The sequence below is a fragment of the Arachis ipaensis genome, chromosome B7 (genome assembly GCF_059453495.1).
Source record: "Arachis ipaensis isolate K30076 ecotype BB chromosome B7, ASM5945349v1, whole genome shotgun sequence".
NCBI lineage: Eukaryota > Viridiplantae > Streptophyta > Magnoliopsida > Fabales > Fabaceae > Arachis > Arachis ipaensis.
This window is the reverse complement of record NC_142442.1, coordinates 136,470,149-136,495,478: the sequence shown is the minus strand read 5'-3', so window position 1 is coordinate 136,495,478 and position 25,330 is coordinate 136,470,149. Positions and strand designations below refer to the sequence as shown.

At 34.1% G+C, this 25,330-nt stretch overlaps 2 protein-coding genes across 2 annotated transcripts; one reads left to right on the top strand and one right to left on the bottom strand.

Moving 5' to 3' along the window:
• Positions 1 to 903: 903 nt before the first annotated feature.
• On the bottom strand, positions 904 to 3,791 carry LOC110264398 (uncharacterized). Its single transcript, XM_088495080.1, has 10 exons — positions 3,729 to 3,791; positions 3,280 to 3,547; positions 3,083 to 3,179; positions 2,861 to 2,982; positions 2,667 to 2,721; positions 2,474 to 2,560; positions 1,869 to 1,998; positions 1,567 to 1,755; positions 1,221 to 1,466; positions 904 to 1,074 (listed from the first exon to the last, which is right to left on the bottom strand). The coding sequence occupies exons 1-10, from the start codon at positions 3,789 to 3,791 to the stop codon at positions 904 to 906; spliced, it is 1,428 nt and encodes a 475-aa protein (XP_088351206.1).
• Positions 3,792 to 16,382: 12,591 nt separating this feature from the next.
• LOC107606080 (Ribonuclease II/R family protein) lies at positions 16,383 to 22,911 on the top strand. The gene is made up of 7 exons (XM_016308044.3): positions 16,383 to 16,797; positions 16,884 to 17,218; positions 17,333 to 17,386; positions 17,472 to 17,540; positions 18,176 to 20,464; positions 21,086 to 21,157; positions 22,012 to 22,911. The coding sequence occupies exons 1-7, from the start codon at positions 16,635 to 16,637 to the stop codon at positions 22,375 to 22,377; spliced, it is 3,348 nt and encodes a 1,115-aa protein (XP_016163530.2). The 5' UTR covers positions 16,383 to 16,634; the 3' UTR covers positions 22,378 to 22,911.
• Positions 22,912 to 25,330: the final 2,419 nt, after the last annotated feature.

The following is a 25,330-nucleotide window of genomic DNA, read 5'->3' as shown; positions in this document are numbered from 1 at the left end:
AAATCAATAGGCATGATGAATAGGAAAAATACAATAGTGACCTCCACGAAAAAAATAAGTTCCAAAGGATGATATAACTATTTAGCAGCAGCAATCTAATATACTTATTTATATATTTTCTATTTTTCTCTAAAAAAAAGCACTCATGAACAATGAAAATAACTCTCTATATGTCTCTCCTTACGCATGTATCGATATCTCTCCCTACGCATGTATCGATATATATCTGTATATCTATAAGAGCTAGACGTCTCCTTCATATCTTTGTTTCTTATTTGAAAAAAAAAATTGATTATTTAAAATAATTGCCACATTGCTATTTGTATTTGGCAAAAAATATTTAATTGAAAATCATTGTATAGTTAAACATTAGCGAACTCTAAAGTAATGATTATCATATTTGATATTTAATGCCAATTATCGGTAAAATAGATTTTAAAAGTAAATAATCATCATCATACAATGCAAATTAATAAACCTGCTGCATATTATAATTAATATCATAAGAACTACATTCATTACTTAAATTCACAACAGTGGACATATACATCTACACTATGACTTGACCTACACTCCTCCAACTATATGACACTGTGTCCAATATCTAGCAAAGCATATTTGAATGTAGCACATATTCTCTTTGAAACAAAAAAGATAAAGATAACACCTAGAACAAAAGAACCACTAATTTGCTTGAATATCCTAGCACTTCAAAACGCAAAAGCTCTTCCAAAAAAGAAAGAGGAACAAAGATGGCTCTCCTAGCAGCTGGACACACCTCAAAAAAGAGGAAGATTAATAAACCTCACATGTAATCCACCATAACAAAGATAAAACATATTACGTGAATCTAACTTCATAGACCTAAGACAGCAACTAGCTTTTCATCCATAAACACCCATCTTAAATATATTCAATCTTGATTATCTTAGAGCAATGAGCAACAGTATCCTCAAGATCCTTCTCAAAGTCAGCCTCATGATTTCTCTTCACTTTTAAACATACTACATCTTTCTGAACAACATTAGACACATTAACTTTCCTTGAGTCATCTAAAAGGTGTGAGAGCAAATCCTACACAAGAAAACAAAATAGAAAAAGGAAAGCATCCAAAAAAAGAGGATCACCTAGTAAGATAAAAACCTACTGAAACTCCACAGAAAACTGATTATAATGATGAATAAGAATTATTCAAAATCAAGCAATAAATCGAGTATCACCTGAGTCTCCTCAACATCAGACCGAATAAGTGAGGCAATATCATCCGACAACACCACATTCTCATCACTATCAATAGAATGGTCCTGAATATCAACCTCCTTAACACCATCCATATCTAAGTGTATATCATCAAGTCTAGCAACATTTGCTCCTTTCTGAAGAAAAGATGACATAACAGTATTCTCTACACATTTTGTATTAGAAGTTTCACCCAGCTCAGGGCCAAATACAGGAATAGGTGCATCCTTTAAATAATAAAACAAAAGACATAAAAGAGGAAAAAATAGATATCAAAGGACCAAGACAAAAAAAATGAAACATGCCACCTATAAATAGATTAAGTACCTTCAAAGGTGTTATTTCAGTCTGAGCAAGCTCAAACATTGAAAGAATTGCAGCATCATCACAAATCCTCTTCACACGAAAAGTTCCAAAATATCTATCAACACCAAGAGACTTAGTATCCACTTTTAGCAAGACTTTTTTGCCCTCTAAATTTCTAAAAATGATAGGGTATTCATCCCCACAGAGGACCTACAAAGAAAGAAATAAATGCTACCATCAATATTACAACCATTTTGAATAAAACCAATAAACCACTTTCTGTTTTTCTTTCATGAAAACAGAGAAAAACAAATCTGACACACCTTTGAATCTTTCTGTACATCATTAAATAGGTCAGCACATGTTTTTTTAACCAAATAGGTTGTTTCACGATCAAAGAGGACAAATATACCCTGTCCAGTTTCATCTAATACAACTACCTTGAGCCTATACCTATAAAAAAAAGAAATACGATCATAAAAATAATAGTCATCATATCTCAATAGTTTATTCAACACATTAAAAGACCAGATTACTCATAAATAAAAACCACATAGTAAATGAAAAAAGCAAGAATGTCACATGACAGAAATCTTGGGATCACATTTGTCAAATGATGCATGCACATATCACAAAAGTAAACACCAGACTTAGGATGTACTTCCTTCCCACAAACACAGGTAGAATACCACTAACACCCCTCTTCTACGACATCAGTAATAGTACTTAGAATGACAAAGGTCCCATCCTACAAAGCATAAAAAATAAAAACCAAAGCCATTAAAAAAAACCATAAAAATTAAAGAATCAAAATTTTAGAGGATTTAATAATCAAGAACGAAAACAAATTGCTACAAATCAGATAAAAGAGTTTTTTTTAACCTCTTTGTTTTCTTGCAACTCATCTATTGTAGATTTCTTAGTCAACCTCATGAAGTCATCCTCCAATGAGATAGTTTTTCCTTCATTAGCAATGAACAACGGCTGAGTCCCATTTATCCCTTGCTTTACCATGCTAACAAAATGACAATGAGGGAACAATCTTAATGTTTTTTTCGACATATTCAAACATACATAAAAATAAATAAAACTAAATATATCGAAAATAGTACTACACAAACCTCTTCCTGAAATCAACAACCTTTGCCAAGTCAGGATTAAAATATATTTTTGTTGCTTTCATGACATTTTACAACCTAGGTTAACCTAAAAAGGAGAAAAAAAATATCAGCAACCTTTTTGAAGAAATCTTATATCAACAATGTAAAGAAAGAGTTTAAAAAAATCATGATAGCGCAACATTCAACAACAGTACCTCGAAAAAGCTTAACTTTGGCAAGTTGAAGAATCACTACTGGTTGTTCAACATAACCAGAAGAAAGAAAAGGATTTAATTGATCCACATATTCTCCAAATAGGGCGCAGCTAAGCACCATCCTACAAATAAAACACAACAAATTGTAACATAGAAAATAAAGAAAACAAAAAACTAAAAGAAAACCATATGCTAAAATAAGAAAGTAATGAAGCAACAGACTTCTGGGAAGAAAGCTCCACAACAACTATTTTGATTGTTTTTCCACCTTTATCATAAGTCTTTTCCTCCCCAACTAAAGTCAGCAACCCAATAATATCTGCAAGCACATTTAAAAAACGTAAAAAAATGAAATAATACATAATAGGATTAACAACACATAATCTCAATAATGAAAAGAATAATACAAAACCACTCACCAACTAAATAATCATGATCTTGGCTCATTTGCAATATCTCCTCAAAAGGATATAGAGTAAAACAGACTCTAGGTATGATATCATCTGGTATAGTTGTTACTGTTGTTCGGAAGAGAAATATAAGCTTAAACTCATGTTTTGTAGCTCTATAAGAGCCATGATTTGGAACAACAGAGAAATAACACATCTTGTAGCAATTTCCTTCAAGAATATTATCTTTAAACTTGTTGATAAGTTGCCTCCTTATAGTGGCCTGAATTTTGTTTGACTATAAACAATAAAAAACCAGAATACATGTTAGTCAGCAACAAAAGAAATATCAATATGCTAACTCAAAATATACTATCAATAAAATCACTAACATTTTCATCCACCAAAATGAGCTCCATTGAATTTGGAGAATTTGGATTTCCAAAGCTTGGAACAATCTAAGCTCTAATTAACCTCACCTTAAGCCTCCAAGCCTCTCTTGCAGGAACAATCTTGCTAATAGCATCAAAAGATGGACTCATTTGAACGCACTAAAACACTTGTAGAAAAGAAAACAACAACAATATGAAGATACATGAAAGATGAACAAAGCCAATGATCTGCACTACTCTTATCACTTCAACCCTCTTTTATAGAAAACGTCATATGAATAGCTTCAAATTTGAATTCAATTTTTTTAGCAAAATGGAGGGAAATAAAGATTGTTCACCTTGCAAATCCAGAAAGAACTGAGGTTTCTCATACACTAATTTAGGGTTTTCTTAGGAAAAGAAATGATATGATAAGGAAACTACCATTTTTAATACCACGGAAGTTTATACTGACAACCACCAACTACTCCACATTCACACATCTCACATCTCCATAAAAGATCTCTATCAAACATCAAATCAAGTAAGCCTTCATTCTATAGAGTAGACACATGCAAATAAAGATGAAACGAAAAGCATAAAGCATTTACATGATGTATAATAAAAAAAATGCGAATTTAAAAATAAAAAGAAAACAACAGAAGAAATCTACAGAATCAATGACATCAGATCTACAATCACAAACCTTATCACTTGTCAGAATCCAAATCCAGATTTTGGGAGAAAACCAAACAACCACCAATTACCAAAACCACTTCTACGTCATACATCACAAATATCTGAATGCTACAAACCACATCCTAAAAACAAAACCATGAATAATCTTCTAATGAAATAAACAAAAAAATTTGAATTTAAAAATAAAAAGAAAACAAAAGAAGAAATCTACAGAATCAATGACATCAGATTTACAATCACAAACCTTATCCCTTGTCAGAATACAAATCCAGATTTTGGGGGAAAACCAAACAACCACCAATCACCAAAACCACTTCTACATGATGCAAAAAAAAAATATCTAAATGCTACAAATCACATCCTAGAAACAAAACCATGAATAATCTTCTAATGGAATAAACGAAAATATATCAAAGAGAAAAATATAAGTAAACAATCGATGAATTGAACTTCTAAATCTTTAGATCTCTGCATCAAAGAACACACCTATGTAACCCTTATCATTCCTAATATTTACCCTATCCACTCTTTTTCAATACAACTTTATCTTTTGGTATAGATATTCACTTTTATTACTTCACCTTTATAATGTTTTTATTTTTATTTTGATTTTTTTAAACTTAATTTAGTCTCTTTTTCAAAAACTTGTAACCATACTTTTCTGAAATGAGGGCCTCTAACCTTTTTTATCTGTATACACAAGCACAAAAACATAAAGTGTGAGCCAAGTATAATGAAAAGTCATACCCCTACTATTGACTATACATAAAAGCCTAAAAAATTATCAACCCTACTAAAACCTATAAATACAATTGGTAATGATTGAAACCTAAGTCCTACACTACAAATAGATACATAATTACATACATAGATATATAACTGAGATGAAACTTGTGCATGTTGTTAAAAATAATTTTACAAAAAATCTAAATTATAGAAAAATTTCATGTCAGCTTGAGCTCTTCCTAGTTTACTAGTTTAAAAGATTATGTTGTTTGTTACTAATAATTATCAGAGAGGAAAGAAAAACATTATTCTTTTTTGTAGTAGTTAGTAGAGAGACCGAAGAAATAAAACTTATGAGACAGAAACATAAATTGAAAAATAGAAATTGAATTAAGTTTTTATATTATAATTCGTATAAAATTAAATTATGCCTCAATATCTTATTTAATTTAAAATAAAAATAAAAATTTAAATAAATAAAATTACAAAAATATTTATAACTATTTAAAAAGAATAAAAACAAAACCCTACATCAGTCATCCTCTTTCTCTCTTTCTTCTTCTCTCTGTCTTTCTCTTTTTCTGGCAAACCAGCGACGACAGTTTTCGTCCCTCCATAGCAACAACGGCACTGTGTTTGTTGCGTCCTATGTTTAGTCGTGTCACCAATGGACTACCGCCCCGCCTCTGTTCCAATTCTGCGCTGTGCCGCTACCTCTATTCGAGTTCTTGATCTGTGCTCTCCCTCCTCTTGAGGAACTCCAAAAAACTAAAGATCCTCACCGTCTCCTCTCTTATTGGCAGCGACGGTGGTTGCTTCTCTCTCTATCATCATTGTTTCCTCTTCCTTTTTTCCTTTCTTCTATCTTTTTATGTACTGTCTTCTTTTTTACTTTTTTTTATTTTCTATTTTGATTTTGAAGTCCTCTTCTTGTGTTATGAGATTGTTGAATCTAATTTTGACATATATTTATGAGATTGTTGTTATTTTTAATAATAATAATAATAATAATAATAATATTATTATTATTATTATTATTATTATTATTATTATTATTATTATTATTATTATTATTATTATTATTGGTGGTGGTAGAATTCGATGATGACAGAAGTGTAGTGATAGGGTGAGAAGTGGGGTGAAATTAAAGATAGATAATAGACTTAAAATATGAAATTTTTAACGAAAATATTTAAAAAAATATTAATAAAATTTTATGTTTTGAGACTAAAATTTTAATTTCAGTCTCTAATAACCAAAACACAATACTAAATTTCAGTTTTTCAATCTCAATCCTAATATTCCATACCAAATACTACCTTACTTAATAGTACAATGTTTCATTTTATTTTGTAGAATCACAAAACTAACATTCGTGCTTGAAATACATGAAAATAAACCAAAATTTAATTATTAATTATTATTGAGATTAAAAATGGATAAAAAGAGCAAATAAACAGGGGTGGATCTCCAGTACTTCAGGAGGACAATGATACAATACATTGTATGCTTATCCCAGTCACTCTTTACAACCATTTTTATGAGTGAGATTAAAGGGTCCGAGCAAAACTTAGTATTATAACATTGAGTCCCTTTTTCACTATGAGAAATTTCTGTGGATCCTATCCATGCCATTTTCTGATGATCTGGATCCTCTGCAGAGGCAAGCTCAGAGCATACTTTATGGCACTGGATTGAGGGAGAAGGAAATAACACTAGCTAAGCTTTCAGAGAGAGAAGGAAAATTTAGAACATTTTGTAAGATAGAAAAAGTGGATATATTACAATGTTCATTGAGATCTGACTACAATTGAGGTGAGCTCCTCATTTTATAGAGGTCTCTAGATAGCAATAATATCTTACAGAATCTAAACAAACCTATCATACAATGCCAGCTTGAGGATAAGGATAAGCCTTATCTCGTTCTGGTCTTTCTAAGTTATGTGACAGAGGTCACTTTATTTTAGTGCACTCAATAATTATACATAGTGGGGACATTGTCCTAATAAAGGGATGGTTTGAAATAGTCTTCTGGAAGGGTCCCATCACCATCTGAGAAGGATGATGTCTCATCAGAAGCCAAATTGACAGCTCTAAGATCCATGTCCGGGTCTTGTAGATAGGTAAACGGGTCTTCAGTGTTTCCTTCATTAGGATCTTGGGCATCCTGTAGATACGGGTCATATAGATCTGAGTATGGGCCTTCAGCGTCATTAGGTATCCCTGCATCAACTCTGGTTGGGCTTGGTGGTAAAGCATATACTCTTCCATTTAGATCTTCAGAATTCAGATCTTCATCAGAATTTCTGTGGGACATGTCTAGACGTGCTGGGCTGGTCTCTTGGAGCATAAAAAGAGTATTTGGCTAAGGCATTTAGGACTGTCTTTTTATATGTGGGCCATATAGTAGAGTATCCAACAATATCAACCCTGTTCATAGTGTGTGAGTCTCTCTCGGTAAAATAATTCCTCTGTAAAGTGATAAAACAACAAAATTTTCATTTTTCCTGAGAGGATTTATCCCACAGTTGGTGCCGGTCAAGCATGTTATATAACATTCCTCTCCATGCATCAAGTGGAGCATACATAGAGAATAACTGGACTAGATGAGATTGTGATTGAGTGCGGTTACACAGGATATGGTATACAGAGAAAATTGGCACTATGATGGCACATGTATATAAGGAAGACAGAGCCCAAATATACCACATCATTTCCTCTGGTATAGGTCCTTGAATTATTGGTATAGTGCAAAAAGGGGTATCCATGTTGAAGTACCTTGGGTTTGGATGGATTTGGGTTATGATAAGGAGCTGGTGTAACGAGTAAAACAAGGTTTGTCTGGCTAGACAATTTATTTGAAATTCTGTCTGGGGTTTTGCTTTGAGTGAAAAAGGACCAATCTTTCTTCTGTATGGGCTTCTATGGAGCGGACAATCAGGGAATAGAATGGTGTATGAAGGATTGTAGGAACTCATAGTGCAGATATAATGGATTGGTTTTGGAATTGGTTCTTTGGTAGGTCTGGAGAGAAAACCAACAAGTGTGTTTTGGTGTCCTTTTATGTGTCTCACTTCGAATTTATAGCGAGAAAACCAGTCTTTCCATCGTAGCAATTGAGAATCTGGCAGGATTTTTTTCTTGATTTCCAGCATTGATGGAAAAGAGGTGTTATCTATTTCCACAGTGAAATGATAAGAACTGAGGTGAAAATTGAATTTTTCTATCCCTTTTTTAACAGCAAGAATCTTTTTGTAAGTGGCATGGTAATGTTTTTCAGATTCTTTGAATTGTCCACTAGCATGCGCACAGTAGTGTCTTATCCCATCAATTTTTTCAAGTAGCACAGCTCCCCAGAATTCATCACTAGCATCTATCTGTAGTATCCTTTTCCCTGTGCTGGGAATCTTTAAAGGAGGGGGGTCTTGTGCTATCTTCTTCAGGGTTCTGACAACTGTGGTTTGTTCAAGTCCCCATGGGAGGGCTTCTTTTTGAGGAGTCTTGACAGCTGGCTGGTGTGTCTGGTCACATCTGGGATAAAGTCTCTGATGTAGTTTACAAATCCCAAGAATTGTTGGACTTGTTTGACCGTCATATTTTCATCACGGAAGTGGATTAATTCTTTGGCAATATGATCTCCTGGTTGAAAAAATCCATCTTCGAAGACCATCCCGAGGAACTCAATTTTTGTTTTAGCAAGAGAGCTCTTTTTTTATGATAGCATGATTCCCTGTTTTTTGACAATTTGAGTGAACTGGGCCAGAAATGCCTTGTGGGTTTTATTGTCTTTTGAGAACAGTAATATATCATCAATGTAAATAAGTGTAAAATATAGTATGGGCTCAAAGATTTTGGTCATGACTTTTTGAAAAAGAGATGGGGCTACTTTGAGTCCAAACGGCATTACTGTCCATTGATATTGGGATTCAGGGATACAGAATGCTGTTTTGTACTTATCTGCAGGATGGAGTCCAATTTGCCAAAAGCCAGCCTTTAGGTCAAACTTGCTGAATATTTTTGCTCCACTTAACCTCTGTGTAATAACTGAGATCCTTGGTAGAGGAAACTTATCATCTTGTAAAAAGACATTAAGTGGCTTATAATTAATAACAAGCTTTTTTTTTCCTCTATTTTGTTCGGCCCTTTTTTCAACATAGAATGCTTGACACGCCCAGTTAGAGTTGGTTGGTTCAATGAGTCCTTGAACAAGAAGGGCTGCACATTCAGCTCTTGCCAACTTGAGATCTTCAGGATTCATCCCTGAGTGTGTGGCTTTTGTCAGGTTGATGTCCTCATTCTTTCTAAAAGGGAGACGAACATAAAATTCTGAATTCTTCCACAAAGGTGCAGGGTGGTTGAATTGATCGTGACTGTCACAACAGGCACTGAGGAGTAGTTGCTAGATCTCCTTATATTCTTCTGGAGCTTCTTAGATTTCAAGGATGCTTTGTATTCCTGTAAAAGGCAAAAATTACCCTTTGTAACTTAGGCCAGTGGGTTTGATATGTAGTCCATGAGTTCGGAAGAATGCATCAAAATCGAACAGAACATCTTTGTCTGGGAGATAACTTCCCAGTACCCTAAGCCAAGTGGTCTGGCTTGCAAATATCTCTAATCCAATGGTTTTTTAGAAATGAGATTGATGGTGAAGATTTCACTATTAGCTACTGCGAACCTCTTGGAAAAAGGTGCCCGCATTTCTTTTGGTAAGACATGAGGTTTTAGGACAGTGGCACAAGATCCAGTATCCATTAGTGCAACAGCCTTTATTGGTTTGTCATAGACGGATGTCTTGACTTTTAAATCGAAATGAGGATGAGGAGTACCATCAATCTGTTTTATTCCCAAGGATCCAAGGTATCCAAGTTCTTCTTCTGGGAAGCTTGATCCTTTAGGAATTCTTGTGGTGATAGAAGCAATGGAGGATATGGAAAATATTGACCTCTTTTGTGGGAGGTCTTCTTCTGAATCAGAATCTTAGAAGACATATTCAGTTTCACCATTTTTGCTTTCTTGTTCCTCAAGTACTGATTCAAGTTCTTCTTCATCTTCGACGGAAGCTGCATCCATTAAAGACTGAAGCATATTTATCTCCTTCTTTGTCTTATGAGGACATGATTTAGCAAAGTGGCCTTGCTTTCCACAAATGAAGCATTTATTTGACTTAGTATGGGGTGTTCTTCTTTTGAAATAACGTTATTTTTTCTTCTTCCTTCCCCTTCTGAATGCTTTCTGGTGGAATGTTCTAATTGGTGGTTGCCAATGTGTCTTCTTCTTTGGCTTACATTCACAGATGCTTGGCTCTTTGCATTTGACCTTCAAGTAGGATTTATTGCATGCTCCTTTGAATTTGCCTGAATTTTTGTTGAGCTATTTGAACATTTGTTGTTGTTCACACAATTTGTCTAGAGTAGCTAGAGCCAACTGGTATATTTCTCCAATGGTACTGGTAGCCACTTCTTTATGAAGAGTCATCATCATCCGCTGTAACTCTGGCTGAAGTTCATCTGGCAAGGATGCCATGAAGACTTGTTTGAGTGGCGGGTTATTATTTCCTCCAAGAGGATAATATTTAGCAGCCATCTTCTTGTAATGTCTCCCCAAGTCTTTTCTGTTGAGTGAACAACACTTCATTTCAAAATATTCTTGAGAATTTCTTTTCTGGATAATTGTAATATCTCCCAAGAATTCTTGATGTATTATTCCCAAAAACTGAGAAGGAGTACCATTAATATGCTGGAGTCTCTCATACTCAGAAAGGTTGTTAGCCCATTCTCTGAGATTGTCAGTCATTCGATTTATGAAATCTGCAAGAACTTGTCTGCTTGAAAGATTTGGATTGGCCATGGTAGTTTCAATCCAAGCACTAAATTCATTTAACCTTTCTCTGTATCTTGCAGGTGGGATATCATTAAAGGTGAACTACTTGTTGGGTGTTTTTACTTCAAAGGATCCTGCATAAGCAGGATTAGTTGAAGTTGCTGGTTCATCCCTTTCAGAGATTACTTCCTCTTCTTCTTCTTCTACAGGGTTGACCATGGCTATTGCTGAAAGGTCTGCCTCATAGTCTTCTTCGAACCAGTCAGCAGTTTCTTCACCGGATTTAACAGTGTCATCATCAGGATCAGATTCATCAGTGATTTCCTCACTATGTGATTTATCCAGAGCAAGGGTATTAATTGACCGTCCTGGGGTAGGTGACCCTTCTTTGATGTCCTTATCTTTTGTAGGGGCATTAAATGGGGTATCTTCTCTGAAAAAAATTTCTAGTTTCCAAGGAGGACGGGGTCTGGGTTGGAGAGGTGGTTCAGACTGAAGTGGCTGTGGCTGAGGCTGGGACGAGTAATGCCGTCCTTGAGGAGAGATAGACCTTTTAGCGTTTGCTTGTCTGGCTAAATGATAGGTGGATTTGAAAATAGAGTCATAATCTGGGGTTTCGGGTGGTGAATATGTTGAGAAAAATAGAACAGGTAAATATGAGGGATATGATTTAGGATACATGGATAAGGCATCTATAGCCAGTGCTTGAGGTACAGCCGCTTTGCCTTTGTCCATCTCAATTTGTCGAAGTTAGGCCTTAACTTGATCTAGTTCTCTATTTTTCTTGTGAAATTCTGGGCCAAAGTACCTATTATCAATATAGGCCTTGAGTTCCTAATCAAGTTGAAAAGCTTGCGCAGAGAGCCGGTCTCTGAGTTCAGCAACTTGTTCTGCAACTGAACCTAGTTGTGCTGAGATATCTTCGGTTTTTTCCATGAGAACATCAAGAGTGTGATCTATTCGGAGTAATACTCTGTTTTGGCTGACTGCATTATCTGTGTGCCAATTAAGTACTTCCTCTTGAGGAGTTGTTACTTGATGTCCATGTGGATTGATTCCTTGAGGTATCACGTAAGGTCTTCTAGTGATTTTCTTTTCATCAGTCTGGGTCACTAAAGGTGGGAATTCTTTCTCATAAGATCTGAGGGTGGCAATGCATGGGATCGTATTGACTGGCTGATAAAGGTAATCCATAGAGTCTTTGCGAGACAGTCTTTTCTTTCTGAGCACTGGTGCTGCATCTGTATCATCAGGGGGCTCAGGCCTCTTATAGGAGCAAGAGGCTTGTAGTGACTTCTTCTTCTTTTTCTTGTTTCTCTGTTGCCTAGCATAATCTTCATCATCAGTATCACTCCATTGGTAAGCACAGTCACCGTCAGAATCACACATAGAGGGATCAACATCCCAAATGAAGTGGCCATTTATATGAGAAACATAAACAGATTTTTCATTCTCATAGAAATGTACAGGTGGATCATTTTTATCATGAGTTGTTTGCACCTGAACAGGAGAGATCATATTAATCCTCCTGAAGGATGGTCCTCGCAGTGAAATTTGTTTGATCATTTCAGGTCTTTGGAAGACAGTAGTTACCGTTCCATCACTATTATGAGTAATAGTTGGAGGTGTTGTAGTATGAACATCAACCTATTCCTTTGAAAAAGCTTTCTCATAATCAGTAATCCATTCCAGTGGAATGATAGAAGAAAGTTCATCAGTAGTGATCATTTTTGGAATGTTTACAATTGCTGGCCCTCTAGCATTATCTGTGAACATGAATAATGCTTTTCCAGTAGTATTTGAGACTTTGAGATCAAGAGCATGGTCTTGAACTCTGTAGAGGACTTGGTGATGTAAGGTGGCATATTCAGCATTAGAGTCTTGAATCACTCCAACCAGTTGTATTTAGATTTTCAGCCTCTGACATATCGTTGGATCTGATAATCTCATGGTAAAATTGGGAGCTATAGTAAGAATGACACTTCCATTTGAGAGTGTAGTTACTAATGCTCCGATCAAAGCATGTTGGTATTCTTTGAAAGTGGTATCTAAAAGAGCAACCTTAGCTGTCACCGGAAGGGATCTTCTTCTATGAAGGGTAAGAATAAGCCTAACTGCTCCTAGATACAAATGAGTGTAGCCTTGGTTTTGGTAATTTTAAATGAGTTCTTGTGGGATTTCTAAGGTTATATACTGTTCAGTAGTAGTAGCTTTTAAACCACATTGTTGTAGATGGGAGGACTGGATGACTTCTTTGGGAGGAGAAGAAGGATTTCTATTAATGAGATGGCGGATGAAAGTAAATGTTGATTTCTTTTGTCTTTGGTAGAAAGAATATGGACTTATAAAAGGGTATTCAGTGGCTGGGGTTTGAGAGTCTTCCGGAACATGAGTGAATTCTACCAATTGATTAATTTTATTACCAAGGATTTTCTTTAAATGAGAGGGTAATCGGTCTATGCTTAAGGAGGTAGAATGATGTATGGGTTGTGAAGAACTTGAAGAATTTGAGGAGTTCATGTTTAGACTGATTACCCTCTAGTTTAAAGAAAATTCTTGGTAATAAAATTGATCAATTGGTAGTATTAACTCATGTTCCAGAAGACTCTCAAAATATATTAGAAATAGATAACACTAATTTTGAGAATATGCATCCACACTGGGACTTTGAAAAAATGGTAGATAGGAATGACTATTTTTGGTTGAAATATCCATGGAAGCGAACATAATAAGCCAAGCCAGTTTGATGATTTTTCTATAGTTTTAATTAGTTTTTATATTCTCTATAATTTTATTAAATTTATAATTAAGTTTTTATCTTTTTTAATTAAATTTGTATATTATTTTTAATTTTATAATTAGTAGGTCTTTATTAGTATAGAAATATTAGAGTTAACAGAATATTTTTTTATAAATTAAAAATATCCATAATTAAAAACTTAATTAAATATTTGATCATATATATTTGAAAATGAATATTTTATTAATTTTAATATTTTTATATAAAAAAAATTTAATTATAAATTTAGTAAAACTATAAGAAACTAACAAAATAAGAGTAAATAGCTATTTCTGATCATGAAAAATTAAAACGTTAACTGACCATGACTAATTTAAATAAACTTTATAACCATAAAAAATTATATTCATTTGATATTTCTAATCAAATATTAGTCTATGTGACAAATCAACCTCACTCTCTCTTTGTCTCTCTCTACAACAACAACAACAAAAAATAATAATTTTTTCTCTTCAACCTATTAAGTATTAACCCTCCCTCTCTCAATTGTAACATTATCCTAAAATAGAAATATTCACTCACATACTTTCACACTATTACTATTTATCATGCATAACTCTGTTAGTGTTAACCACAAACAACATTTCTTCTTCGATTTAGGAACTAAAATGTATCACTTTACCTTCAATTTCACCATTTTTAGATTAGACACATGCTCCTCTTCTTCTTTTTTCTACTTCAACGTTCGTGCGTCAAAATGTACTGTTTTAAAGGTCAGAACTTTTACTTTTGCGACCTTCGTCAACGACTTCAACAAGGCGGTTAAAATGGGATTTTGATTGGCTTTGTTTCGTTGAGGATTGATTCAATCCGAGACATGAATGGCAATTGAAGTGGTGATGGGAACGGAGGATATGTTGGGAGTGGTGTTGATGGGAATGGAAATTGAATGAGGGAAGATGATGACTTAGGGTTTTGATTTTATAAAGAAGATGATGACTTAGGGTTTTGATTTTATAAAGAAGATGCGAATAAAGAGAGTATTTGAAGAGAAAGAAGGGATTTAGATGACATTATTAACGATGTCTTTCATAGGCTAACCGTTTGGTTAAAAATGTCAAACAGATATAATATTTTATGGTTATAAAGTTTATTTAAATTAGTCATAGTCAATATTATCAACGTCTCAATCTTTTATAATCAGAAATAACTATTTACTTATAAAATAATTAAACATTTTTAGAGCTTATTTGAAATGTTAGGAATTAAATTCACTCAAGAGTTAAATTTTTCTTACTTTAGAATAAATAAAATAAATGTTTAAATTTTTTTAAAAATTTCAATTCTCATTTTTCTTTTATTTGTAAATCAAACCAAAAGAGATATGATTTTTAAATTAACTCTTACATTTTTTAAAATTAAAATTTATTCTATTAATATATTATAATCATTCTAAATAATAAAATTGAGTTTTAAATAAAAATATTTAAAAAAAATAAAAATTTTGTTTTTAAAAAAATAAAATTATTTACAAACTTTTATACACATGCTTCCAGAGGTGCCAAAAACCTACATAAAGTGGCTGAATAAATATCTTTTCTATACACATGGTTTCTTGCTTCTTGCTTCTTACTTCTTTCTCCTATGTTTAGGGGTGTTTGCGGTGCAGTTTGGATCGATTTTGAGTCAAAAAATTATCCGATCCGAACACTAATTTTGCTTGCAGTGCGGTTTAGATTGGATGACTTTAAAAAAAATCCGATCCGATCCGATCCAATTTCAAGCGGTTTGGATTGGATTGAATTTGCGGTTTTGTAAATTAAAAAAATTAAATACATATAACAAGTCTTAACATCAAATTTTAAATAATCAACAATAACATAACAAGTCTCAACAATATTTTTAAAAGCCAACGATAACATAACAATAGAAATAAAATTATAGGTTAGTTAAAATAAATAAATAAATAATATTTTGAACATAAAATATTTATTAAATAATAATAATATTGAATAATATAAAAATGTATAATAAATTGAACATGTTATAAGTATAATTGTAAATATAATAATAAAATAATAATATTATAGTATATTGTGCAGTTTGGATTGGATTGGATCGGTTATGAAAAGTAGATCCGAAATCCGATCCGATCCAGCGGTTTGTAAAAAATAAAATCCAATTAAATCCAATTAGTGTGATTTTAATCGATTTTCAATTTAAATTAAATTAGATAAACAATTTAATTTGAATCGGTTTAGATTTGAACATCCTGCCCATATGGAAGTGACAATGACTCCATGAGTGAAGGAGGGGGGAGGGGGGAGGGGGGAGGGGGGAGGGGGGATATAAGCTCCACTCTAAATTTATTTGTCGGTTTAAAATTTGTAACATTAATTCTATTATATTCTAAATCTCTTAATTCGATTACATCTTATTCACATAAAACAAATTTTCTTTACAAATTCAATATTTAATCTTTTCATATTTCATATCAAATATTATTTTCATATTATTAGAAATTGAAAGATTGGTGATAATAAATATTTTTGTAAAACATAAATCTACTCGTCCATCGTATAATAAGAGTGCAAATTGAATGGATACAATTGGCCCAACATTCGAACTCCTAATGCAGGTCGAGTTCGGTGGGCTAAAGAAAAAAAAAAAAAAAAAGAAATTAAAAAAAGTGGTAAGAAAAAGTAAAATAAAAAAAAAAGAAAAAGAAAAAAGAAGTTAGGAGGGAAAGAAAATGGATAGTCGGCGCCAATGTCCCCGCCGACCAATGATAAGGTCCTTTTCTTTTCCTTTCCACTTCCAATCTCTTCTCTTTTTATTCACTCTTTCCTAACTTGCTTCTCTTCAAATCTTTCTCTATTCTCTAATCTAACCTCTTCTCAATCTTTTTAATTCTTCCCAACCCTATATATCCATAGATTTTTTCACTTATTAGGGTTGTTTCTCTTCCATTTATTCTTTTTTTTTTTTAAATAATTGATTTTTTTCTCCCTTCTTCTTCGGGGGCAACTATGAAAGCTGCAACCGAACAATCCACTGTGGAGGGCTTTGATAATAATAATAATAATAATAATAATAATAATAATAATAATAATAATAATAATGTGGAAAAGGAGAAGAAGAAAAAACGACGTTCCAATCGTCGTTCCAAACAAAACCCTACTTCCTCCTCAGGTGCACTCTTTCGCCTTTCGTTTTCTGCTTCAATCTCTTTACTTTTTATCAATTTTCACATTGAAGATAACATAGTTTCTATTCAGCGAACGAGATCTGTAGCGTATCGTCGGAATTCTTTGGTGACGGCACTGCGGCGCCTACTCCGACGGCTTCCCCAATGAAGCAGCAAGGTGACAATGCTCCTTACTGTTACGATCAGCAACACGATGATACAACTTTTGTTTCGATTCCGGCAGCGGCAGCCCCAATGCATATCAACGAGCAATCGCCGCCGCAATTCGTCGATGCGCAAACACAAGATTCATGGAATGGTTGGAACGGAGATTTGGTCCCTTCTCCCCCTCAGATAGGGTTTTGCCCCCAAAGGTGTTATTTTAGTCCACACTGGCCAATGGAAGCTGTTGAGATGGCACTTGAGGTTAGTTCGTTGCACTGGACTGAAAAATTGATCAAGATGCTACTGTTACTATGGAATTGAACTGTGCTTACTCAAATAGCTTATCTTTACTTTGCTTTTTTTTTTTTTTGGCAGAAGGGTGATGTTTTTAAAGCTTCCTTTCGAGTGAATGCTCACAACAGACTTGAGGTTTTCTATCATTCTAGTTAATTCAGTTTGAGCTTCCTGGTACTGTAATTGTAGTGATTATTAAAAACATTTGCTGCACATGTAGGCATACTGCAAAGTTGACGGATTGCCAACAGATGTACTCATTAGCGGAATTCCAGCCCAGAACAGAGCTGTAAGTCTGGGATTTTATGATGCTTTATATTTTAGATGTTTATTGTTTCTTTATGAAATCTTCTTGGGTGTTCAGCAGAATGATGGAGAATAAAACTAACACATTTATTTATTTATTAAAAAAAAAAAGAAAAAAGAAGAAAGTATTCATGTGCCCATATAAAAATTCAATAATATAAGGTAATGAGTTTGATTTTAATTTATTATTATGTATAAGCAATTTATGTTATTGTCTCTTACTATTTAACATTGAAGAATCTAAACACTGAGAATCATACTAAGCTGATGGTGGGAACAAGGATTTATGAAATACATTACATAGCATAACTATATGTAGTGTTAATTACATGGTCTTGGTGGGGCATATACTCCCAGCACATACAATCTAGGTGCATCCCTTCTTATGGACTTCTCTCTGTAATTTTGCATGTATATGATTTTCTTGTTGGCATTAGGATTAGGATGGAATTCTTTCATCTCCTTTGCTACTTATTTTTAGGGTCATTTATAAGCATGACTTTTTGATGGAGCTGGCAAGCTGCAGTGCTACTTCGTTAGTTGATACAGTAACAAAATTTGACTTACTGTGGCTTTTACATTTATCTAGAAGAGGTTAACGTTGACTGTGCTATGCAGGTGGAAGGTGACATTGTTGCTATTACAATGGATTCATTCTCATCGTGGACAAAAATGAAAGGATCTAACAGAACTTGCAACAATTATGCAACACCAGAAGATTGTAGTCTCCTCAGAGAAGCTGATGATGTGGCTGGCAATATCTATAAAGGAAAAGGCGAGTTAGATAAAGATAAAGATACCAATTATGACTCTGCTGATTGCAGAAACTGCCCTAGTCAAAACCAGGAGGATACTGAGGTCTATCCCAACCCTAATAAAAGTTGTCATTTTCCTGAAAAGAAGTATGCCTATGAAGATAGTGGTTCCCTGGGTCCAGTTTCACATTTAGATCCAGTTAGACCTGCCAATGAAAGTTTTGATGGGCAGAACAATGCTGCTTTTGAATCTTTGAATATGAGTTCTTGTAGCAAACAAATTGAAGTAATCAGTGCAGTGCAAAAGATGTGCTCCTTAGTTAATGCTTTCCCTTCCAAAAGACCAACTGCCAGGGTGGTTGCTATAATTGAGAAGTCTCCACGTCGAGAGCGCATTGTAGGTCAACTCAATGTGAAGCAGTGGATTTCTGTCAAGGGTGTAAGCAGAAAAGATGCAAAGAAAAATAAGAATCTGGTTTCTGATAATGAGTACATCCAGTTGACACCAATTGATCCAAAATTTCCTAAAATGATGCTTTTTGTTAGAGATTTGCCAGAACACATTAAGAAAAGACTACAAAGTGGTGATGTGACAACTGAAATGGATCTGATAGCAGCACAACTTTATGATTGGGGAGAAGAGAGTCTTTTTCCCAGAGCTCACATCTTGCATGTGTTTGGAAAAGGTAGCAAAGTTCAGACACATTTAGATGCAATTCTGTTTCAGAATACGATTTGTGAGTCTGAATTTTCACCTGAAGCTATGACTTGCCTACCATGTTTTCCATGGGAGGTGCCAGAAAAGGAATTGCAGAGTAGACTGGATCTTAGAAATCTGTGCATATTTACTATTGATCCTTCAACTGCCACTGATCTGGATGATGCACTGTCGATTGAGAAGTTACCTAATGGAAATTGTAGAGTAGGTGTCCACATTGCCGATGTATCATACTTTGTTTTACCAGGCACTGTCTTAGATGATGAGGCTCAGTTTAGGTCAACAACTGTCTATATGTTGCAAAAAAAGATACCAATGTTACCCGCATTATTTTCAGACAATATAGGCTCACTTAATCCTGGAGTGGATCGAGTGGCGGTTTCAATGCTCCTTGACATAAATCCTGCTGGGGATGTTGTGAACCGTTGGATTGGTCGTAGTGTTATCCAGTCTTGTTGTAAGCTTTCATACGAACTTGCTCAGGATATTATTGATGGGGCAGTTGATTTTGAAAGTTCAAACATCATAGGAGAGAGCTACCCAAAGGTGCATGGTCAATTTGGATGGCCTGACATTATTACTTCTGTGAAGAGCTTATGTGAAATTTCAAATGTTTTGAAACATAAGAGGTTCAATGATGGGGCTCTAAGGCTTGAAAATCCTAAAGTTGCTTTCCTGTTTGATGAGTATGGACTTCCTTATGACCTTATACTTTCTGAACGGAAAGAATCAAATTTTCTTGTTGAGGAATTTATGCTTTTGGCCAATACAACAGCAGCTGAAGTCATTTGTAGAGTTTATCCTGATAATGCATTATTGCGAAGGCATCCTGAACCTAATATGCGAAAACTGGGAGAGTTTGTGGCATTCTGTCAGAAGCATGGTTTAAAATTGGACACATCTTCGTCTGGCCAGTTCCATCGGTCACTAGATCTGATTAAGGAAAAGCTGAAGGATGACTCTGTGCTTTTTGATATTCTTATTTCCTATGCGACAAGACCAATGCAGTTGGCATGTTACTTCTGTAGTGGTCAGTTAAAGGAAAGGAAGCATGAGTGGGGTCATTATGCATTAGCTGTTCCTTTTTACACTCACTTTACATCACCACTGCGGCGGTATCCTGATATTGTTGTTCATAGGACACTACTTGCTGCTTTGGAGGCTGAGGAATTATATCTAAAGCATCGTAAGGCATTGCTAGTTAACAAGGAAGAGGAATTGCAGCGATGTTTCACAGGCATTATCTTTGATAAGAATGCTGCAGAATCTGTGGAAGGCAGGGAAGCTCTATCAGCTGCAGCTTCGAAACATGGAGTCCCATCCACGGAAGTACTTGCAGATGTTGCTACTTATTGCAATGAGAGAAAACTAGCCAGTCGAAATGTTAAAGATGCTTGTGATAAACTTTACATGTGGCATTTCTTGAAGAAGGAGGTAAAGTTGTTGCTGAATCATCCTCCTAATTTCTGTTATTCAATTGCAATTCTAGATTTAGATTATTTGATCATTTTTATTAATATATGAAGTTTATAGTAGCTAAGAACCTGATTTATTGTGTGCTAATTTTGCAATGATTATATTCTTTTCTTTTGTGCTTTATACTGTCACTGAGTTTTTTATAGTGACATTGGATTGCTTTTATAATCCTTTTAACGCCTTCTTCTTCTCCTTTTCCCCAACAACACTATTTGTGGTCGAGAAAGGTGGCATGGTTTCAGTTTATATTTGATATTGGGATCTGACTTAATGTGGCAATGATTTCTGAATTTAGAATGCCTTGTTTTAATTATACAGATTGTCTCCTACATATTGTTAAGAAGTGCTATGGTCCTAGGCAATTTTGTTATGTCATTCATGATGTTCTAAAGATTAAAGATTTGAAGTTATATTAACTAGTAACTGATTTTTGGGGCTATAAATCTCAATTCTTTCCAAACATTTCATAAACTACTGTTATTTATGAAACTCCTGTTTGTTATATTGAGAAGCTTTTTGTTGTTTATGCTGTGTTTTATTCATAAAATTTGATTCTGAATACTTTCTTCTATATTGCAGATCTTATTGTCTGAAGCAAGGGTTCTGGGACTGGGCCCAAGATTCATGTCAATCTATATTCAGAAGCTAGCCGTAAGTAACTTGCAACTCTATTTATTTCTGCTTTGCACATAGAGAAGCATTTTGGAAGAATAATCAAATTATCACTAGAATAACTGAAGGGCTTATACTTGCTAGTTCTATTTCAATTGATTCCCGGAGTATACCCCCCACCCCACCGCACAAGAAAAAGAAAGAACTTTTATCTCTTAGCAGCCAACTGTAGCATATAATTTTCAGTTTAGTTTATATAAGTAACTTCTAATTGCATTCATCTCTAGTTTCTGTTTAGTACAGGTGCCAGTAATTTTATTTTATTTTTTTTTAACTTTTTTTTTCTTATTATTTTCCCCTAAAGTGGAATTTCTTCCATTTCATCACCAAGTAAGAGAAAGCTTAATGCATTCAGGATTTACTGCACATGATTGTTGAAGGCAGCATTTTTTTTTTTTTTTTGCATTAGTCATTGTGAACAACTGTATTGTATTACTTGAACAGTCGGGTAAATGTTCTGATGGGGAAACAATTCCCATTTCTTAGACTAGTTTATTTGAGACGATTAGAAAAAGCTGATTAATTGTTCCTATTCCGTAGGCTTATTTGGAAGCTTATAATGGGCTAGAAGAATTACATTAGCTACAAAAACATTTTGATCTAATTGCCTAACCTGAAATCTTGACATGTATGTCTCTTTTATGTTTGGACAATGAACAATAAAGGGTTAGTCTTTCGGTGACATCATGATTTCGCTTTAGATGCCAAACTTAGAATTTACATGTCTAACCTTGAGTCTTGACATGCATCTTTTGTACATGAAATGATGATGCAATGTGGTGCCTTTCTGTTGCATTTTGCTTTGATTGTCTCATATGTATTCTCATGTTCAGATTGAGCAACGCATCTATTATGATGAAGTTGAAGGGTTATCAGTGGAGTGGCTCGAAGCAACATCATCGGTGGTGCTAAGTATGTCTGCTCATAGGCGTGCATTCCGGAGGGGTAGCCATAATAAATGGAGGGCGTTTGAAGAAGTTGCTTTCGTGGTTGATCCATATGACCTGAAAGTTGCATCGGACGGTTCTGATGGATGTGAGAACAGGGATCCCAATTCGAGGACCGAAATTGACCCTGCAGTTTTCCCTCTCACGGTACATCTTCTCTCAACAATTCCGGTGGTACTCCATGCTGTTGGTGGTGATGATGGACCCCTTGAAATTGGGGTGAGGCTGTACATGAGCTCGTATTACGGGTAACTTAGTAAGGATCCTGTTTGCAAAGAACAAGAAGTTACCTGGCGTTATTACTTTGCTCCATTGTAGATAAGTAGACTTTTCCACTTCTATATGAATATGCTTAAAAGGCCTTGCACTAAAATATGGGAGAGTTTGTTGTAGCCTATGTTTCTAACAGAAGCTTGCTGGAATTGGCCATTGTTTTTGTTGGCCTCTTCCATTGTATTATTCACTTGGTTAGCGCCACAAGGTTCTATTATGCCATTATATTGAGGCTGAGGACCTAATTTATACCTTTCTCCCTTTTTTTTTTTTTTGGACTTGCTCCCTTTTATTTTTTATTTTCCTTTTTGTTCCCCTTTGGGTCAACATAATCCCATCCTAGTTTTCCTTGGTTTGACAACAGCCCAATGTTATTTTTTGGTTTGGGTTGGCAGATGTTGTAATGTTTACTTTAGTTCTAAGAATCAAGATATCTCTGCATGTTTGTTTCTGATATTGGTAACTGATGCACCTTTCAGATGGAATAGTGACATTGCATTATTTTTCAAGACTACTAGCTGGAGTGTGATTTATTTTCGTTGTTGCTGTCTTCTTTTGGTTAAATCCTCTATATGTTAGGGTTATAAATGGTTTTGTGCAAAATATATTTTACTGATTATTTTTTGTCCGAACTGTTCACTATTTATTTTCCTTTCTTTTGGGTCATGCTCTTGGTTAAAGAATTTTTTGTTTGGGGCTATGTTGAACAATTTTTAATGAAGGGATTATACTAGGGCCGGTAATATAGACACACAAAAAAAGAGGGTGGGTAACAAATTTAAGAGAAAGAGAGAAAAGAAGAAAAGGGTGGGGGAGGAAGAGACTAAAGTTTCCTGCAAAAACAAAAAAGACAAGTTTTCTTGAATTGGCTTAGTTGAGTTTTGTGACAAATGATTAATTTAGTTTATCATTTACGTAATAATTGATGCTACCTAACCCTAAATGCAGCTACCTACTACAAAATTTTGAAACGGTATGTTAATACTAGTATAGGTTAACAAAAAACTATTATTGCGTGGAGTTAATATTTATATTTTAGCATCACATTTTATATCTTCTTTTGTGGAATTAAGAATTAGTTGCAACTTGCAAGAATATATTCTTCAAATTAATTGTAGAAGTAAAATAGTACAATATAGTATTTGCTAACAAGTGTCGTTAGGTTTTAAGGCATTGCTTAAGGTGAAAATTTTTATTTGGTAGAGGCTTACATGAAGTTTCTTTTTTTGTAAAATTGATGGTTCAAAATCGTATTTTTATTTTATTTTTCTCATGATAAATGGATTATAAGTATGTTAAAATTTCAACTTTAATTTTCTTATAAAAAATTTTCCATTACGCATTTTAACTGGTGTTTTTATAACCTGATGTAAGTACCCAACATATACCAGTACCGAATAATATTTGCTCATTACTTTTATAGTATTATTACGTGCTACACAGAAAATTTGAAACGCTAACTGTGCTCTTTACATAACAACCAAGGCATGAACAATCATGATTAATTTGCAGGACCTAATTTATTTAAGAATTCACAATCAGGAATCGACAACAGAAACATCAAGCATGTGGTGATTTGTACATTAATTGTCACTGTGGGGGGCCAAGTTTCTGATTCCTCCTCTAATTTATTTGCTAGGAACCTCTTAATTAGTGAAGGCCATATATTCCCCAATAATTATGTGATTTTCTTAGCTAATTGCTATACAAATAAAATAAACAATCTTGGCTCTTTGCGAGATGCAGAGAATCTCTATAGCTTACTAGGTATATTCAGACCACATATATTAATATCAACAGAGTTGACGGAAAAAATGGGGGGAAAAAAGTTATTTGAACCTTGAAATGTGTTCACAAAAATAGGTGATTTTGAAATATACAGTTATTAAAAATTCAATGGATCTTATTATGTATTAATTACTATTTTTGCTTTATAACAATAATGTTTAGGAGACAAAAAAAATCAGCTAAAACAGTCTAAACTTACCTTATTTAATATTTATTAATGTTAAGGAACACTGAAGTAATATTTTGAGAGCTGGACGCATGCTTCACAGAGAAAGATTGAGAGAAAGAGGTGGTTGATTGGATTCTTTGGGCAATTTGACTAGAAAAGAATAATCGTGTCTTTAATAATCAAGGCTCAGGAGTGGTGGAAATCATCAACAGGTCCTTTTCGCTATCCGATGAGTGGCTTGATGGTACTCCCTTTAGTTGTTGATGGCAATGTCGAAGATGACGAGGGAGTAATAGCTTTGTATTTAAGTTGTCTTATGTTTTTTGTCTCTGTTTGCTCCACCTTGTTGTGTTGAGCACTTTTTAATTCAAAAAAAATTATCATATTTAACACTTACTAATTGTAATAATAATTAAAATTACTAAATAAGATAAAGTTTAAACAATTTTCTCTCGAATATTATAATCCTATATGCTTTCATCATCTTCAAAGTCATGCTGATGTAGATGTTCATCACTAAAGCAATAATCGCTGTCTATTCTAGTAGAGGATATGGAAACCCTAATTGTTCATTATTAGTATAAGAAAAAGTATAGATAGACAATAAAAATATTAAACAATGTGAATAATAAATATATCGGATGTTCATTTCACTAGGTGTACAGATGGTTATTCTAATATTAAATTTTAGGTGGGTAATTTGGAGGTGTGTGTTTTTATTTGATTGGTGGTTGTTCATGTTGTTCAAGAAAGTCATTGGTTACTTAGCATAAGCCTTAGTATAATACACACCTTGCTCATGTTGCATGGAATCAAACAATGTCTTGAACATGTGGCAGTTTGTCTACAATGAGGTCAAGGGAAAAATAAATGAAAACATGCATGCAATTAAAGCATATAATATTCATCACCTACGATTACTCTATTATGTGTCCATTGATTGATGGAAGAAGGGTTAGCATGTTTAGCTATAAT